The 19600-nt window shown below is 55.9% G+C and overlaps 2 protein-coding genes across 4 annotated transcripts in view; both read right to left on the reverse strand.

Moving 5' to 3' along the window:
- LOC149915205 (uncharacterized) overlaps positions 1-19600 on the reverse strand; it is a 54129-nt gene that overhangs the window by 2799 nt on the left and 31730 nt on the right. The gene's annotated exons all lie outside the window — the stretch shown is intronic.
- LOC149915206 (zinc finger protein 75A-like) lies at positions 14470-18330 on the reverse strand. 2 transcript variants are annotated; one of them, XM_090123071.1, is made up of 3 exons: positions 17029-18330; positions 16328-16438; positions 14470-16226 (listed from the first exon to the last, which is right to left on the reverse strand). In XM_090123071.1, exons 1-3 carry the CDS (start codon positions 17267-17269, stop codon positions 15637-15639), a joined length of 942 nt encoding a protein of 313 aa, XP_089979197.1. In that variant the 5' UTR covers positions 17270-18330; the 3' UTR covers positions 14470-15636. The 2 variants fall into 2 exon arrangements, with proteins under 2 accessions (XP_089979197.1, XP_089979196.1); XM_090123070.1 differs by having other exon boundaries at positions 14470-16229.

Consider the following 19600-nt stretch of genomic DNA (forward strand, 5'->3'; position numbering starts at 1 on the left):
TTTTTCCTTTTGTTTTTTTTTTCCCCGCCCCCTGGAGATTCTCCCCCTGTATCCCCCTCAGCTTGCCTCTATCTGTGTTTCCAAGTGGGTCTTCTCTCTCACATTCCCGTCTAGTGCCTGGTGTCGCCCCACATTACCCTCTATTTCGCTGTGCCCACGCAAGCCCCCTATTGTCTCTCTGCAGCCTTTTATAACCTTACACCTCTCTACTTCCCCCCCAATCCCACCCACAGACCCCTGTCATGCCTGTTTCTCTATACCACGCCTACAGCCCTCCCACTGCTCCCTGTAGCCCCACATCCCCTTCTATCCCACCTCTATTCCCCCTACAGCCACTCATAGAGCCACAGTTTCTTAGGTCCTCCCCCAGCTCCCTATATCCCTCCCCGTAGCTCTCCCCAGCCCCTCCCACCCCCCAATGCTCCCTATAGCACCGTGTCCCCCCGTTACCCCCTTACAGCCCTCTGCTGCCCTAAATCCCCCTGTACCCACCCCTATCGCCCCATGTACCCCGATACCACAGCCGCTGCAGCCCCGCCTGCCTCCCTATCCCCCCCCCCGCCTTCCCAGCCCCTCACCCCACCAGGCTTCCTCCCCTGTCCCGGCGCCGCTCTCTGCCCCTCCCGGCTCCGGCTCTGCTGTGCTCAGCACCGCTCCCGTCGTGCCGCGGTTCCGTCTCGGTGCTGCCCGGACAGCTCCGGCGCGCAGCGGCGGTGCGGGGCGGCCCAGGCTGCGGGAGCGCCGCCGCCTGAGGGGAGAAGAGCTCTGAGCCAGCTGCCAACGGCCGTTCCCGCGCGCCGCGCCTCAGCCAATCGGAGCCAGCGCCGCTGCCGTTGACCAACGAGAGCCCGGGGGCGGAACGGATCGGAACGTGCCCAACGAGAGCCAGGGGGCGGGACGGACCGGCACCTGACCAATGAGAGCCCGGGGGCGGTGCGGCGTTGCGCTGCGCTGTTGGTGGGAGGAGCGCGGCAGGGGGCGGGCCGTGGGTGGGGCCTCGGGGTGCGCCCTACTGCTATAGGGGGTGCGAGATGGGACTGGGATTGACAGGTGGGAGGTGGGGCTTGGATGTGGGGTTGGGATATGAGGTTTGGAACTGGGCTTGGGAGCTGGGGTTGGGATGTTGGATGTGCATTGGGATGTGAAATGTAGGGTTGGGGTGTGGGGATATGGATATGGGGTGAATATGGAATGGGAGATAGGAAAATGGAATATATATGGGATGGGCTTGGGATGGACATGGGACCAACACTGAAGAATGTGGGATGGATTGGGGATGAAATATGGACACTGGATGGGATTGGGATGATAGTGGCATGGGATAAGTAGATGGAATGGACATGGGATGCATGTGGGGATAAGGATTCGGAATGGCTATGGATATAGGGTTAGGGATGGGGATAGGATGTGGGGGTATGGATGTGGGATGGGTTTGAGATGGCTGTGGGGTGGATATGATGGATATGGGATGGGATAACGTTGTGGGATACGGACAAGGGATGGCTACGAGATGGGGCTGTAGTGGTTATGGGGCCATAGGGGCGATGGGGCCAGAATGCTGCAGTCACCTCTGTCCCCAGAGTTCATCCCCAGTGTGACACATGGAGCCCCACAGCCGCTCCTCTGCCCTTTATCACTTACATGGGGAGGACATCCCCCATCCTCCATTATCAAAAATAAACCTTAATTAGAAAAGTGAGGGGTGTCAACCCCGCCCCATGGGAACAATGTTTTCTGTGGGGGAGGGCACAGACGGCGTCTCCAGAGGGCTGTCCCAAACTCTGGGGGGTGTTCACAACTCTAGGATATGACACCACCAGGGTGCCGTGAAGGTGTCCCAAGCTTTGGGGTGTGACACACGGATGTTTCCAATTTTGGTGGTGTGACATTGTCATGTGGTGTTCCCACTTCCCCGGGAAGTCCTCCAGGTGGTCACGGTGTCCCCAGCTTCGGCCCAATGTCCCCAGGGGGTCCTTTTGTCCCCTCTGCATGACGGTGACACCCGGCGCCAGCTGCCAGGAGTGACGCCCAATGGTGATGACACCGCATCACGGCTGTGACACACTGGTGTCACACAGTCCCCTCTGGTGGTGGCACAGAGTTCACCACCGTGCATGTCCCCGTCCTCATGGCAGACGATGGTGACAGCAACAGAGGTTTCCGGTGTCACTGGGTCCTGCGGTAGGCAGGTCTGGAGGGGTGACAAAGAACAGTGAGAGGCTCAGTGACAACATGGTGACAACGTGGTGCCGCCAGTGCCTGCCCCCACATGATGGTCAGAGTACAGGGAATGGTGTCACCCGATAGATGGTGGCACACAAGTGATGGTGACACCAGATGACGGTAACAACAGTGACAGCCAGGGATGGGGACACTGCGTCACGGCTGTTCCACATCGAGGTCACCCTGTGTCACGGCGTCACCTGAAGACAGTGACATTCAGTGACACCCAATGGCATCCAGTGAAGGTGACACTCAATGATGGTGACACCACCAACCCCATGTCACACCTGCACCAGACCCCACGTGTCCCCCAACTTTCCCCTGCCCCCCTCCCTGTACCCCTCCTCGTCACCTCTTCAATGAGGATGGCACCGTGCTGAAGTTGTGCCACCATGGCAGGGGGGACAGCATGGGACAGTCATGGACAGCCAGGGTGACAGCGTCCAGGAGCTGTAGGACGCGGATGGGGCTCTCAAGGTACGTTGGTACAGCCCCAGGTTCCATGGTTACAGTGACGGTGAGAACTTTGGGGACAAGTGGTTGTCCGGTGTCACCCGGTGGCCCTGGGGGGATTGTTTCCGTGGGGCTTTGCACAGGGATTGGTGGGAACCATCCATTTCTGAAAGGAAGTGGCAAAAAATATACAAGAAAAGTGACATAGTATTGATTTTAATGGAAACAGACATTATTGGGGGTGATCCCACGGGGACAAAGAAGAGCGAGAACGTGTCACTATGTGAGGTTGTCCTCAAAATCCCCATTGGAGACCTCTGGAGGACTCCAGGAACGCCTGGGGACCCCAAGACACCCATGGGACATCTCCAGACCCTTCCAGAAGACAATAGGACCCTCTGAACCCACCTCAGGACCCCCCCACATTCCACAGGATCATTCTGGGACGTCTGCAGACCCTTCTGGATGAATCCAAGGACCCCCTGGATCAATTTGAAAACCCCCTGCACCCTCCAAGTCCTCTCTGGGACATCCCCAGAGATGTCTCTGATGACGGGATGACTCCAGGACCACTCAGACCCACATGAGAACTCTCTGGACCCTACCAGACTCTACTGGGACATCTCCAAATCATCCCAGTGGCTCCTCGGAGCTCCTGGACCCATCCTGGGAGCTTCCAGATCCTTCCAGGGACCCCCAGGACCATTCTCGCGAGCCCCTGGACACCCCAGGATCCCTCTGGGACATCTCCAGATCCTTCCGTATGAATCCAAGGACACCTTGGATCCACCTGGGGACCAACTGGATGCCCCAAACCCCTCTACAACATCTCCAGATTCTTCTGCATGCCTCCAGGGCTATATAGGGCGGGGCTCGTGGGGAATCTATGGGCGGAAAGGTGTGAGTGGGGCTTCTGTGAGGTGGAAAGAGGGTCTGGAGGTGGAGAAAGGTTGGAAGGGGAAACTGAGGGATTGTGGAGGGCTTCCGTGGCGTGGAAAGGGGCTCTGAGGATGGAGAGAGGGGGTTGTGAGGGGGAAAAGAGCAGAACAAGGCTTCTGTGAGTGAAAAGGGGGCCTGGGGATGGACAGGTACATTGTGGAGGGGAACTTGAGGGGTGGAAAGGGGGCTTTTGTAGGGCAGAAAGGGGGGTCTGGGATTGGACGGGGGGTTGTGTGGGGGAAAAAAGGGGTGAGTTGGGTCTCTGTTGGGAGGAAAAGGGGTCTAGGAATGGAGAAGGGGTGGCAGAGGAAACCTGGAGGGTTGTGGGGGGCTTCTATGGGGTGGAAGGGGAGTCTGGGGGACACCTTAGGGAAGTATTGGGGGGGAGGAGAGTGGGATGTCTATGGGGTCGAAAAAGAGTCTGGGGGGAAACTTAGTGGCTTGTGGGGGGAAAGGGGTGAACAGAGTTTCTACAAGGCAGGAAGAGCATCTGGGGGTGGAGGGAGGGGTGGGAGGGAAGAGCCAGGGGTTGTGCGAGGCTTCTATGGGGTCTGGCTGAGGGGAATTGGAGGTCAGAATGAGGGAACTGACTCCAGGGGTCAGGGAGGAGCGCACAGGGGGGTACAGGGACCTCTAGGGGTCAGAAAAAAGGGGCCAGGAGGTGGGAGGAGAAGGGAGGACACGGGACCCTGGGGGTCAAATAGAGGGGAATGGGGGGTGGTAGGAGACTCTGGGGATCAGAATGGGGGAATTGGAGTGGGGGCACTCGGGGTGAGGAGAGGGGGTTCGGGGGTCAGATAGAGGAGACTGGGAAAGGGGGGGACTCTAGGGGACAGAATGGGGAGAGCGGTGGGGGGGGGGGGGACACCAGGGATCAGAACGGGGGACTGGGGAGGGATGAGGGATCGGGGGAGGGACCCTGGGGATCAGAATGGGGGAGGCACAGAGAGGAGGGGTGGAAGAGGACTACGGCGATCAGAACGGGGGGACTGGAGGGGAGGGAGACCGGGGGAGGGTGTAACCCCGGGGGGCACACAGAGGGACTGGGGGGTGCGGGCGATCAGCGGCAGGGGGAGAGGGGGGGAGGGCAGCGGAAGACACGGGGTGGGGGAGGCGGCGAGACGCAGGGCAGCCGCCCCCGCCGAGGGAAGCCCCGAGCACAACGGAGACCCCGCGGGGCCGAGGCAGAGCGGCACGCGGCCCCCCCGCCGCCTTCACCCCGGCCCCCGCCCCGGCGCCCCCCGAACACCCACCTGTAGGAGCCGAGGCGGCGCCCGGAGCCCCGAGGCGCCCCGCACCGCTTCCGCACGGCCGCCTCCTCGGGTCGCGGCGTGATGACGTCACTCGGCGGGGACGGCGCGGCGCCGTAGCGACGGACCGGCGCTGAGGCGCTGAGGCGCTGAGGCGCCGTCGCCGTGGCGACGCCGTCGAACGGCACCGCTCCTGCGGGAGCCGCGCTGAGACGTGCGGCGTCTCCGGCTTCCCCAGAATCGCTTTCTCCAGGCCGATTCCGAGCTGCTGGCGCTTCTTGAAAGCCGAGCGCGCATCTCTGCCCGGTTTTCTCACGGCTCCTGCGGCGGCATCTCTGGCCGCTTGCTCCTCCGAGGAAGAACCGAGCGGTGGCCCGGCCGGGCTCGGTGCGTGGGATGTGAGAAGGGCACAGCCCGGAGCAGGACCTGAAGAACGAGCTCAGCTCACCGCTGGCACGTGTTCTGTAGTCCCCCGGGTCCTGCAGAGCTGCGCTGGACTCGCTGAGCAGCACGGCGTGGTGCGGGGATGTAAGAGAACACAGGTGCTCGGTAGACTTGCTGGGGCAGGAAGCTCTCACTGATGCTAAACTCGCTGAAACGAAGTGACTCGTTCAGGACACGTGCCTGAAACAAATGCTGGTTCTCTAGGCAGAGCTGCCAGACAGACCTGTCAGCACTGGGAATTAAGCACGGCAGTGAGATGAAGCCAATGATGCGTTCATGTAAGAGCAAGAGGTGCTTTGGAATGCCTTTATGGCTGCACTGCTCCTCGGGAAGCAGTTACACCTGCCGGCTCAATAAGAGCTGTCCCGTAGATGCTGTACAGCTGTGGAGCCTTTGCCCACCTGCACTGCATCTTTTAGATGCATCATTGAGAGGAATTGAACCAGCAAGGCTTCAGGGCTGAGCTCTAAGAATGGAAACTCCCTCAACTTTTGAAAGAGACCGGGTTTCTAAGGTCTTAAGACCCGGAGCTGGCAGGGCACACCCCTCTTGTGCCTTTCTCCCGACTGGTTTTTGGGAGACAGCAAATGGACACCCCTACAAGAAGTCTCAGGGTGTTTCCTTCTGACACTCTTATTATGGAAGTAAGAATACATTCCTGGCTCCATTTTGCTCCTGTGTCAGAAGGCAGAGATTTAAGCTACCTAAAGTCACTTTTCCACAAACGTTCCCACAGAAAGAAGCATCCAACATCTCTCTGTAGCTGCGGAGACCCTGACTTCTCAACCCTTTCCAGGTATGTTTTACTGTCTCTTTCCAAATTTAGAAACGGCAGCTGTGCAGAAAAACATGCCACAGATCCTGAAGTGTGGGCCAGCGGGGAGTTTTACCCCGTCTCCTCCCTGATGTCAATCTGAAGTGATCTCCTTTAGTCCTCAGTATAACAAACACATCCTGTGACCGTGCTTGAAGACAGTCTCCCTTGAGCGTTTTAGCTGAACTTGGTTAGCGCTCTTAAAACCAGCTGTGCAAGTGCTGCTTTCCTCCCCACTGTGAGGGATTGCTGTCAGGAGCCAACCAGTTATGCCAGGCACATCCAGCAAGGAGCTGCTGTGGCACGATGGGCGTGCGGAGCGGCTGTCTTCCAACCTGTCCTCTGCAGCAGTTAGCATTCTGCGGGTTACTCTTCCCCAGTTTGCAGAACAAATATCAGAAGTTGATGCTCTTTTGTGAAAGAGTAAATGTGGGTTGAAAAAAAGGCAGTGTGACATTCCTGACTGCAGGTGAACAGCAGCACAGATGCTGCCAGCCCCGCTGTAAAAGCTGGACTTGTTAATGAAGCAGCTTATCCATCTGTGTCGGGCTGTGGTATCAGGGCATTGCTCTTCAGATCTTTGTTTTCCATCTGAGGATTTTGTCCCAGCAGGGTTTGTGCCTCAGGATTTTGGGCAGGAGAAGGGCTGGCAGCAGCCCAGGGCAGGACGTGGGTCCCCTGGGGACAGCAGCTACAGCCCCTGCCCCATCTGCACAGTGACCCTGGGCCATCCCTAGGACACCTCGAGACCCTCCTCCTCTGCACAGCCCCACAAAGCACGAGGGAAGGTCTGGGGTGGCACTGGTCCTCCTGGAATGGGGCAGGGATGGTGCCCTCCATCCCATCCATCCCCAGTGCTCAGGGCTCCAGAGATCCCCAGGGTCCCTCAGTGTCCCTGCACCAGTGCCACTCTTATCGTAACAGACTTCTTCCTTATGTCCAGTCTAAAGGAGAAGAGGAAAGGTTGTCAGGGGGTTTCCCCAGTGAGAAGTACAGTTTCAGAAAGGGACGTGTACAGAGAACCCAGAGGGATAACAAGGCAAGCCTAACAATGACTGCTACAAAACCAATGGTACAAAGAGAGAATTCACTGCCAGAAATATCTCACAGTCCAGTGATAAAGATTCACAGCTGCAAGGTTGTCTTCTAATTAAAAACAGTAATTACAAACAATCTGGATTTTTGAGCTGTTATAATAAATATTAGTAGGTGGGGATTGCTAAATGGTGCTGCAGTCTCCTACTCGTAACATCCTTGCTGCTTCATTCTGGGTGCCGTCACTGAGCAGCATCTAATGGAAGTTCTTCCCTGCTCAGCTGGCTGCCTTAGTTGGAGCCCTGATGGCAATGACGTGGTGATGGCAGGCTTAGTTTTGCTGTTTTCTCCTCGTCAGAATACTCCGACTTTTGAAGGAAGCAGCTTCTTGTTTCCTGCCTTCCTGCCTTCCTGCCTTCCGCCCTTCCTCCCTTCCTCCCTTTTAATTTTAATTCATTTGGAATATCTATATTCCATATAGATGTTTTGAATATCATTATTTGTAGTGCTGAAAACTTCTTTAGAAAACAGTCATACTCAGTTAAAAAGGTATAATAAGGATGTTAAAGAAAGAACCCTCTGATGTGTTGACCAGGGATGAACATAAAAACAGCTCCCAGTTAATGTATAGGCAGCTGATGTGACTGCCTCTGTCCTCAGCAGCTTGCTCAAAGGAGCCCCACAAAGCATTTCAGCGCTGGGCTGCTGAGGGAAGCTGTCGGAACAGGAGCACTGTGTCCTCTTGCAGAGGACCGGGATGCTTTTACAGCTGACTGACTGACGGCTGCTTTGGTTGTGGCCACAGCTCCTGAGGAGGGCAGCAGTGCTGAGAGCTGAGAGGAAATGGGGGAATGTTGCACCTCCTGGAGGATGCTGAGAAATTAGTGGCCTAGGGCAGGTGCTGGAGAGGAGCTGCAGGGTGCTATCGTGGCAGCTGGGCACTGCTGGTAGCACAACGGACTGTGCCTCTGCTAAGGCGACTGCAGTCACAGAGTGAGCAGTGAGGCAGCAGGCATACGAGGCTTGCAGCACTGCCTTCCTCCCGTCTCTCTCCACGTTCAGATTCTTGGTCCAGCCCACAAAGCAAAATGAAGTAGAGGAGGGAGGAAATGTGCTCATAGTTCTTGCTTGGTTCCTATTGCAGAGCAAATGATTGCCTGCTGTCTGGTAAAGCTCATGCAGAAGCACTGATGCTTTTGCATAATGAACTGCCACCCTTGTCCCCTGCCCGAGCCGGGACGTAGGGCACCCGCAGCCTCTGGGCAGCCTGGGCCAGGGCCTCGCTGCCTCTGGGGGAGGGATTTCTCTACACATCAACCTCAGTTTCCACTCTTGGAGTTCAAAGCCATTCCCACACGACAGTGGCTGTCTGCCAATGCCAAGTGGCACACAAGGTCTGCTCGTGGGTCAGGTAGTGACATGACAGCAGTACAGCGTGGACAATTGTGATGGTACTTTCTATTTATTGGTACAGCACAGCCTAGAAAGCCCCGGTTGATGCCAGCTGTGGTTCTCTGGCTGTCAGATGATGCCCCCAAACGCACACACGGGGTGCTCCCACCTCCTGACTTATGGTGGAGAAGTGGGAGGGCAGAAGTGATGCTGGGGGGGGAAGGGGCGGGAGTCAGGGGGCTGCTGTGCCTGTCATACTTCCCCCAGACAGTTTTTTTTTTACAGGTGTTACATGATGATCCCCCTGAGGGGGCCGCTCCCACCTCTTGATGGATGGTGGAGAGGAGTGGGAGGGCAGAGGTGGTGTTGGGGGGGCTGGGGGCTGCAGGGCCTGCTTCCCCCTGGCATTCTGGGTGGTTTTCTGGGTGTTGGGCAATGCCCCCAAACTGACAACCTAGGGGGGCCGCTCCCACCTCCTGAAGGATGGTGGAGGGGAGTGGGAGGGTGGTGATGATGCCCAGGGGGACGGGGGGCTGCTGGGCCAGTTGGCTTTCCCCAGGCAGCGGTTGTCTGTCGGTTGGCCAATGTCCCCAAGTCTACACACTGCTGGGCTCGCTTCCATCCCCTGATGGATGCTGGAGGGGAGAGCAAAGGCAGAGGTGGTGCTGGGGGCTGCCAGGCCTCTCAGGCTTCCCTGAGGATGTGGCTGCCCCCAGGCTGACACCCTGAGGGACCACTCCCGACCCCCGAAGGATGGTGGTGGGGGACGGGGGGGTGGTCTTGATGCCCAGGGCGGCTGGGGGGCTGCTGGGCCTGTTGCTTATCCGCCAGGGTGCCGTTGTTTGGGTGCTGGCCAATGAGCACAAGCTTCCAAGCCAAGCGGGTTCCTCCCGTCCCCTAAAAGATGGCGGTGGGGGACGGGAGGTGGTATTGATGCCCCCCAGGCTGCAGAGCCTGGTGGGCTGTGGGGCCCACGGGTGCAGCTGGGCCCGGCTGCTGTCAGGTCTGGCAGGGGCCGCCCTGGTGGTGCCATCCGGCCAGTGGGCAGGTGGTTACGGCTGCTGGCATCATGTCCATCTGCCAGGCCCCTTGAGGAGAGCAGGACGAGGGCAAACTGTGGCCGCAGACATCGTGCTGGGCTCCATCAGCTGCAGCGAGGCGCCTGCGGAGAGAGGAACGTGCTGAGGGCACAGGAGAGCCCCTGCTCTCCTTCCTCAATGGCAAAGAGCCGCCCTCAGCTCTCAGCCTGTCTCAGGCCCAGCACTAAGAACGGGCTGCAGGAACGGCCGTGCCAATTCAAACATCTGATAGTGTAAATCTCAGACCACGTTAGCCAACAACTAACCGGCCTCTGTGCTTCTGGAACTACAAGTGCCTCCTGGCTCACAGCAGCCCTACATTAAAGAGTTGGGCAGGATGGGGGTGGGGGTGAACAACAACTCACTGGTTTCTCTGCCTCCATCGCCGGATAAGCAGACAGCACGTTATCATGGCTGCCAGCATGGAAACCAGGAAAGCTGCAGTCAGTGCCAGGCAGTACTTCAGTAAAACTTGATCTTCTGTGGCGTTTGCACGTCCTTCATCTTCCACACCTGGAGGAACAATGTGCTCACTGCTGTGTCTTGTGCCCTACTGGCAGTCTCACGAGAGGTCTGACATGGCCAAAAATGTTGTCTTTCACTTTGTTGGCCTCCAGGAACATGTGAAAATCCTCGGGCTGCAATGCTTCCCTGATTCCAGCGAAGCAAAGGGAACTCCCTAAGGCACTGCACATCAAGGCAGCGCCATAGGGAACCTCTTTTTGGCCTCTCAGCTTTGTTTACACTCTGGCTCTGCCACGGTCCAGACCTTCCTGGGCCATGGATTTGCTCCTTCTTCTCCATCATGCTCTAAGACTCCTTTTGCACTTGCCCACCCTCGCCTCCTGAGGCTGGGTAGTTGTCTGACTAAACAAATCTCACTAGAGCAGAAGGAGAGCGTGTGGATCTGTTTAATCAGGGTATAGACAGAAATACACTCACCACGTGCTGCCTTCTTCATGATTTTCATTAGTAAATGGGACAGTCTCTTGGAATATTTTCCATCTTCCCATGCCACTTTCCATCCCCCAGGACCTTAACAGAAAGCATTAAGATAAATCTTAGAGAAACAAAGTATTGAACTGAGCGGTCTTTTCGGTGAAGTCAACAAAGACAACAGCCACCCTGGGATGCCTGTGGGGCTCCAGCACAGGAAGGAGCCGAGAATTTGGCACAGCCTTCCCTGGAGGCAATTCTGCAGCCAAAGCATGAGGAGAACTTCCCACCACACACTGCAATCTACACAACTGCACAAGGGCATCACTGAAGAGCAGATGGTGCCAGGGGATCGTGTGAGGACAGGGCACGCACATGCAGCTGTGCATTCTCACTCACGCCTGCAGACATGCCCGGCTGACATTAGGACTGTGAGCTGGCATCTCTCAAAGGAAGCAAAAACTCATGGCATACCAATACGAGTTGCTGGGGCTTCTATCCTTGAGCTCGGCTGGGAAGCTGGAGACCATTCGACTCCACCCGCACCTGTACACAAACACAGAGCAGCTCCTGTCAGACATGGCTAGGTACTCGTTTAGACTGCAATGCCAGCTCCACAGCACTCTTCTCTCCCTGCTACACAGCAGCATCTGGCAAATAGCTGCTGGGTGCCTGCAGCAGCACCGTGCCAGTCCAAGAAGGAACCGTGTGCGGAACTGTCTGCAGAAGGGAAGGGGCTGGAAGAGGAAGGGAAGATCTGAAGGCCCTTTCCTTTGGGATAGCCCCACAGGAGGCTTATGGAGCAGATTATGCTGAGCCTTTGGCAAGACACTGCTTATAGGCGCAGCTGTAAAGAGAAACATTCCCATTGTGTGCTGTGATCTCTCTCTTCCTTAGGGACCTGCAGTGACTGGAAGGGGCTCAGCTGATGACGTGGCACTCAGACTTGGGTCGAAAGTTGCCAAGCTGGAGAGGTGGGCAGTTGGCTGGCACCCAGGCTTCTCGTGCAGGAGAAATCACCGGGCAGTGAAAAGCTGAACCCTTCCTGAACTACCACAACCACATATGAGCAGAGAGTGTGAGATGTAGGCTGGTGACTTACCTCTGGCATCCAGCCCAGGCTCAGGAACAGGACTCTGCTTTGGTAATTCACCAAGAGGACCTGCAGGCACAAATGTGATCAGACACAGGTGAGGAGAGCTTCCACTGCACCTTGGGGCCTGGGGTTTTTTTCTGCAGTGACCTGCGAGGACTGACGGCAGGTCAGGGAATGACATGGCCCAAACAGCAAACGTATAGGTTCTCTCCTCCAAAGAGTGGCAAGGGCTGCCTTCCCACAGATATGTGACAACTCTCCAAATAAAGAAATACTCAGGACAGATCTGTGTACAGCCTTTGAGGCACAAAGAGACTTGAAAGACCCTTGGAGGTTCCTGAGTCCATCTTGTCTGGTGCAGTCTCTATCCTCTTATCAGCTCTCACTGACTGCATTTCCCTCTTGGATCCCCACAATGCTGGCCCCATGCTGGCTGTACCTCCCTCTCCCTGACGGAGCTGCCATCTGTGTCACAGGGGTTGTGCCGCACTCAGTGACATCTCTGTGTCTGCTGTAATGAAAAATAGCCTTAAATATGACAACCCCTTTTCTGGACAGTGCTCCTTGAAGACTTTGTCTGCAACACTGTGACCTCCCTAATGAACAGTTCAAGCCTTCAGGATTTGAGGGAAATGGCTTGTTAGGTCTTTCTGCACTGTAGTGAGCCCCACAGCGTGTGTGGTGTCCATGAACTTCAGGCACTGAGAGAAGACTGCTGTAACCAAATGATGAAGGTGCATTTAAAATGCTGTCCAGAAATGTTGGAGAGTGTTGGAGTATTAATTGGTCCCTGTGGGGCCATTACCAACAAAGCCTCCCCATAGCTGTGTTAGAGCAGACAATTGGAGGCCATGATCATAGGCAAAGGCCCTGTGCATGTGCTTTGAGGTTGAGAAAGCCCTTGGTTTGTCTGATGCAACAGAAGGGTAGGGCCATCGCTGCAGCCTCTGGGAAGGGTGGTCCTGTCCCTCACTGATGGCCCAAGGCTCTCTTACGGTCAGTGGGATGTGGGTGTGGAGTGTCCTGTGAGGGAGAATGATAGGACAACTACTGGGCTCCCCATAGGGCTGCAAGGCAGCAAGGAGGCCCCCGTGGCACGAGGACAACACGTGCCCTCTTGAGCCTCAGCAGCAGATACAACTGCCACAGCCTAGAGGACAAAGACCTTGGTTTTCTGTCGGGGCCCTCCAGCATTGCCAGTGCTGTTACACAGAATCACAAAATGGCCTGGGTTGGAAGGGACCTCAAGGACCATCAATCTCCAACCCCTCTGCCACATGAATGGCCACAAACCTCCACATTTCATACTAGATCAGGCTGCCCAGGGCCCCATCCAACCTGGCCTTGAACACCTCCAGGGACGGGGCATCCACAACCTCTCTAGGCAGACAGTTCCGTTTCTGGCACGAGAAACTCAAATCTAACAAGCAGGGACACTGCAGGGGTTGGTGGCACTGTGGGTGTTGGGATCAGATGCCTCACTCTGCTTCGAGGAGAAACGTGCAAATGAAGAGTAGGTACCCATTCGTGTGTGTAAATTCTTTCAGTACACTCAGAGGCGAAGCGATTTGCATTCCTGGTCCACAAAAGAAATCCTGTAGCACAGAAAAGGCACCTTAGCCTTGCGTATGAACCACTCAGCACTCAGCTCTGAGCAGAAATGAAACAAATATCTCACGTCAATCTGAGCAGATCAGATCCTGGCACAGCCCTCAATTTCGGGGAAGCTGGTAACCCATTTACAAGTAAGGCTGTTCTTGAGACACTCTGTAAAAGAATTAAGAATAATTAATTGGTATCGTAGTCCAGGCCGAGTGGCTTATAGTAGACTCCCGCAGTGACGCCCACTTTAGTTCCCTGTCCCTCAATCCATACCCAGAGACTTTCAACCATGTCATTCATTACTAACTGTAAGCTCCATTCCATCCAGCCCACCAGTACACGCAGCAACCCCATCCCATCTCACCTGCCCTGCATCTCTGCCCTAGAGAGCCCAGAGCCATCCATCACACACAGCACACTCCTCACAGCACCATTCCCACCATGTCTCACTCATGCTGATGATGCTGCAGCACACAGATCCTCCAACTCTGGATGCCTACATGAAAAACAAGTAACAAATAACAGCCTTGCACATGGGCACCCGGGGGGCTGGTTGTTCCCTCTTAATGCAACTAAACATGACGTGTGACAAACCATGAGGGGAAATCCACCATTAAGATGATTTGTTCAGGATAAAATAATGGAAAAACAGCTTCATTGTCTCACCAAAATCAACTCCAATTCCTGCAAGCTGCATTCCAAGCACAGCAAATGAGAAGGCCCTGCTGCAGGAGATGCCAGACACACCTTCCCAAGGACAAAGCAAAAACCTTCAAGCTCAAAAGGGATCACTTGCAAGGCAGGCATGCACTGGAGAGCACTCTGATATCTCTGTGCTCTGGGGATGAGCAGCTTGTGCACCGCGTGGGTTTGCATTGCCTTCTGCTCCCACCACCTCCAGAAACTTGGGATGGTGCACTGAGGAAGAACAAGCTCAGCTTTTTGGAATTTTATTGCAGACAAACAAGGCTTGGCGTCATACAGCCGCTCTGACCAGCTGATTAAAGCATTCAAGAAGAGCAGCAGAACCAATGTGCAGCACAGTTAGGAAGGATGATGGGGCTGTGTGAAAGAAATGCCCTCCCAAAAGCAAGCACTGGGCTGGAGGAGGCACCAAAACCAAATCCTGCTTGCACCTTTCCCTCTCTTCATTCCACGTGCTGACATTTGTTTTCAGAACAAAAACAAGACCACAGTGAAGAAAGCTTCAGAACAACTCAGCTACTTTATTCACCCCCTTCCCTTTCCACTACAAATGGTTCTCAGAAAACCTCCAAGAATCACATTACTGCTCTCCTGACCCTTCTCCCAGATTCATCAGAGCACTCACAGATCACTGAGAGCAACACATGCACAGACACACAGAACATCCCTACACTGCCGCTTCTCCTTAGGAAATGGCATCAAAAAGCTGCTGGCAGGAAGAGCAGAAGAGGAAAGCGGGCATGGTGAGAGAACTGCTTAGGGCAGCAAGGAAAGGCCATCTGAAGCTCCTGGCTTAAGTCCCTTCTGCAGAGGGTGCCAGTGATGCACCAGAAACACCACCTGCAGGGCCAGCGAGGAGCTCTGCCCTCTGCACAAAGCCCTTCTCACACTTAAGGCAGTTCTAAGGCTTCCAGCCACGTGAACTCACTGGTGCAGGCACAGATTGGACTTCACCCAAGTGCAGACACTCCGGAACCTCAGCAGGTTCCAGCTGTGTCCAAAGCTCTTCTTGCAGGCTGCACATTTGCAGGGTTCCTCACGTGGATACACTGGTGTGCTCCCAGTTGAGCTCCCAGCTCTGGACAGACCTCTTCCTGCAGTCAAGGCACTCACAGGGACTCCCCTGGTTGCTTCTCTGGGGACTACTGACGGTAGAGATCCAGACGAAGCTCTTCCCACACACTCTGCAGACAGGATTTCTTCCTTCCTGGTGACATATCGGCCAGCTGAGGTCTCCTTTGGGTCCTCACCTGCTGCCCCACAGCAGAGGAGTTTCTACAGGGAAGGTAAGAGGTGACTCTCCTTGCACACAGCCCTGGCAGAAATGTGCCACCTGGCAGAGGATTTCCTGTGGCTGTGACACATCCCACCCTGGACTCTGCTTTGTATGACCACTCAGCAAAGCAACTGCAGCTGGAGGAGAGCAATATGCATAATTCTCATGGAAAGAAGGAAAAGAGGATACAGTTTGGCCACAGAGCTCTTCCTCGACTCAAGGGATTTGTAAGGTCCATCACCACACAAAGCCATAGTTGGTCACCAAGCTGGGGCTCTGGCTGAAGCTCTTCCCACGTTCATGTGTCTGCAGGCTCTGTACCTTGTGTGGCTGTGCTGGTAGGTAACGAGACTGCAACTGCTTTTGAAGGTTCCCAGCGTCTTGAGATGCTTCTACAGCCTGCGTGCGCTGTGGATGTGCTGGTGGATGTTGAGACTAGACCTGCGTTTATAGCTCTTCCCACGCTCAGGACACTGAAAAGGTCTCTCCCCTGTGTGGATGCGCTGGTGTTGCTTCAATTCAGAACTGCCCCTGAAGCTCTTCCCACACTCAGGACACCGAAATGGTTTCTCTCCTGTGTGGATGCGTTGGTGGGAGGTGAGGTGGGATCTCCTTTTGAAGCTCTTCCCACAGTCAGAGCACTTGTATGGACTCTTTGTTGAGCGTATGCACTGGTGGTTAATGATGCTGGAATCTTTTTCAAAGCTATTTCCACACTCGGTGCATGGATTCTGCTTTTTCTTCTGGCACACAACCTTGCTCCTGGGTTCTTTGGGCTCCTCTTGACCTATGTTGAAGTCCAGTGGGATGCTTCCTGTCTTTCGCAGACACTTTCCCTGTGACTTCTTGATGTGCTCACCCTGACCTTGCTCCAGGCCTCCTTGGACATCCCTTCTGATTTCTTCCACACAGGCACTACTGCATCGCCTTTCAGCCACACCACTTTCCTGCTGATCCTCCAGTATATCTGTAATCCCGATTCCTGCTGGATGAAAGAGGAAATCCAGAAATAGCACACAGCGCCCAAAATAAAACACAGAGATGGCTCTTCCTGCCCCAAACCTCTTCCCTCCACCACCTCACCTGGGCTGAGGTCTCCTGGCACGGCCTCAGGGCTACGCACATCTGGGATCCAGGGCTCTTCTCCTCCTTCAAGCAGGGAGATCACCACGGGTCTGGGGGCTGCAAGTGGAGCTTCAACGAGAGAAACAGGGGAGATGAGAACATTTCCATCCTTCTGGCACAGTGCCTGTTCAACAGCTCCACTCTGTGTCCCTCCCCAGGGAGAAACCACACTTTGGGCCTGAATGATACTGGCCCACAGCTTCCTTTCGAGCAAAGAATGCTTTCACAACTCTGAAAATTATGAAGGAATGTTTTCTTTAAAATTAAATTGTGAACGGCCTGTTTCTTTTCTGAAAATATATCAATGACCAAGGCATCAAAATGTCTATGGCAACTGAATGCAAAATCCTACATGGTAAAGGAGTAACCAGGGAGTCGTGTATGAGCCGGAGCTGGTAGCACCGTGCAGCGCACCGACAGAAGGGCTGGTTTTCTCCCTCCTGGATGATGCCCGCGTGCCAGCACCGACCCTGGGGCGTTTATGAGTCTGCCGTGCATGGTAATCCCTCCTGAAACTCACGCTTCTCAGTATTTCCTTTGTTGCTGTCGTCGTTATCAATATGTAACTGCACAGCTATTATTCTAGGCCCTGCCTGCAGAGGCTCATTCTGCACAGCCAAAGGTGCCCTAACGAGGAGGAAAGGCAGCAAAGCCCTCACCCAGCGAGGCCACGCACTGGTACGTCTCCAGCATCACGTCCCGGTAGAGCGCTCGCTGCGCAGGGTCCAGCAGTGCCCACTCCTCCCTGCTGAAATACACGGCCACCTGCGCAAAGCTCACGGGCTCCTGCAAGCAAAGAGGCTCCTTGCTGGGAACAGCCAAGGCCCAGGGAAGCAGCTCGCACAGGACACAAACTCCTGTCCCAGCCGCTTCTCTGGCCCCAGCACACACGTGCTGCATGAGGGCACCTCCCTCTCCCCCGGCATTCGCATCCCTCGCCCCTCGCCCTCTCCTGCCTGCTGCCCCCAGCCCCTACCTGACACGGATGTGCTGCGGCCATCTGCTGCTCTCCTGCAGGTGAGATGATCACGGCCAGAAGGAAATGTCGAACTGGAGCCTGCAGGGACAAGAGAAATGGCAGGGGAGCTGTGACGGAACGCAGCAGTCCCTGTCCCAGCCCAGCCCTCCACAGCCCATCTGCAGGACACTGCCTGGGCGATGGCACAGCAGGCCTTGCACAGGAACACAAGCAGCAACAGCACGGGCAGCACTCTAGCTACAGCTGATTACAAATCACACAGCTGACTCAAACTGGGGGGCAGAAAGCACTGACACCCGGTTCAACAGCTGAGGGTACATGAACTGTATGCCTAAAGGCAATGCAGAGCAATGAGTCAGTCATCTTACCCCTAAACAGGGAGCAGCCCAAGCGCCCCTTGAGCCCTCCTGCACAGCATTGGGTGCACAACAGGAGCTCCCCACAATCAGGGATGTCTCTTGAGGTCACACCTGTACAGAGATCCCTCTCAGCTTGATGTCAAGACACCTTGCTGACACAGACCTTCTTTAAGAGACCCAACATTAGTTTGGAGCTTCCTGAGCTTCTAAGGGGTTGTGTTACAATGAATATCTGAAGGTAATCATAGAACTATACAAGGGCCTGGGTTGAAAAGGACCACAGTGACCACCTAGATTCAACCCCCTGCTGTGTGCAGGGTTGCCATCCATCAAACCGGGCTGCCCTGAGCCACATCCAGCGTGGCCACGAATGCATCGAGGGATGGGGCATCCACAACCTCCCTGGGCAACCTCTTCCCGTGTGTCACCACCCTCTGGGTGAAAAACTTCCTGCTAATATCCAACCTGAATCTCCCCTGTCTCAACTTAAAACTATTCCCTCTTGTCCCGTCACTATCCACCCGTGTAAGCAGTCGATCCTCCTCCAGTTTATGCGTTTCCCTCAAGTCCTGGAAGGCCACAATGAGGTCTCCCTGGAGCCTTCTCTTCTCCAAGCTGAACGAGCCCCGCTTCCTCCTTGCACCAAGAATGCCTCGGCGGCTGCATTTCCCTCCTCTCCCCCCCCACCAGGGGGCGCTGCTCCCCACTCAGCTCAGCACGCACCCTGCGCTCGCTTCCAGGGCCCGTTCTCAGCACCGGGTGCCCTTTGCACGAGGCAGCCTGGGCTGCGCTTTGCTGACGTGCTGCTCGGGCGGTTCTCCACGCGTGCTCCAGTCAGCCCGCAGGCTGTCAGCTTTCCAGCGTCTATCACACGGCCCAGTGCCGGAGCTGGCGCCGATGCTGGACGTGCTCAGGGCCCGCAGCTGAGCGCTAAAGGCATCTGCGGCTGCCCGGTCAGCCCGAACAAAAGCCTCGGGAAGGGTTTGCACGACCCCAGGTGAGCCATCAGCCCGGCGCCAAGCGCACAAAAGGTAACGCGGAAAGGGCCGCTGGAGGCAGGTGTTGCTGCTGCGTCCCCGAAGGGAAACTGCGGGCTGCCGGGGAGGGCGAGGGGAGCGGAAACTAAGACACTCCAAAGGACTTATCGGGGAGCTGAAAGCTTCCATGGATCCATGCGTGTACAGCTGCGGAGCGAGGTCATCTCGTGCCTCCCGTGGCCCAGAGGGAGAAACACAGTCGCAGCTGGGCTGTTACACAGAGCCAAGCAGGCAGCAGAGCACGCTCAGCTCCTCTGCTCGCTCCCTCTCTGTCCCAGCTCCAACCCCTTCCTGTGGCCCTCGGATCCCAACCCGGGCTGCAACACGCCTGGGAACCGCTGCTCCCGTCCCCTCGGGGTGCTGCTCGCAAGGAGAGGGAGAGCTTCCTGCAGCACGGGGACAGTGCGCGAGGGGATGGGTAAAAAAAAGCACACAGAGCAACGGGAGTAAGGGATACAAGCAACCAAACAACTACTGCTACTGAACAAAATCTAATTAGTATTAATACTGCTTGACGGTAAGAACTCTGTGCCCTGATTTAAAAAGAATCTCTTTCTTGACGTCCCAAAGCTGCAGGTCATCTACTAGTCCTCAAGTAGTGCTGCAGCCCTCCCCAGTCCCTGCCTCGAAACGGCGTTCACCTGGAAGAGAAAAATGCCTGCAGCTCCTCCGCACGAGCCACGAGGGGCACCTACCTCGGGTGCGGAGCAGGCTGCTCCCACCTCTGGCGCAGGCAACCGGGCTCCTGGGAGTCGCGGAGAGCAGAGGATGCCGAGTGCCCGCAGCCCGGAGCTGGCCGCAGGACGGCCTTGCTGCACCTCCTGCCGCCGCGGTGCTGCCCGGATGGCTTCCAGCC

The sequence above is a fragment of the Phasianus colchicus genome, chromosome 22 (assembly GCF_987193195.1).
Source record: "Phasianus colchicus chromosome 22, bPhaCol1.hap1.1, whole genome shotgun sequence".
NCBI classification, from domain to species: Eukaryota; Metazoa; Chordata; class Aves; order Galliformes; family Phasianidae; genus Phasianus; species Phasianus colchicus.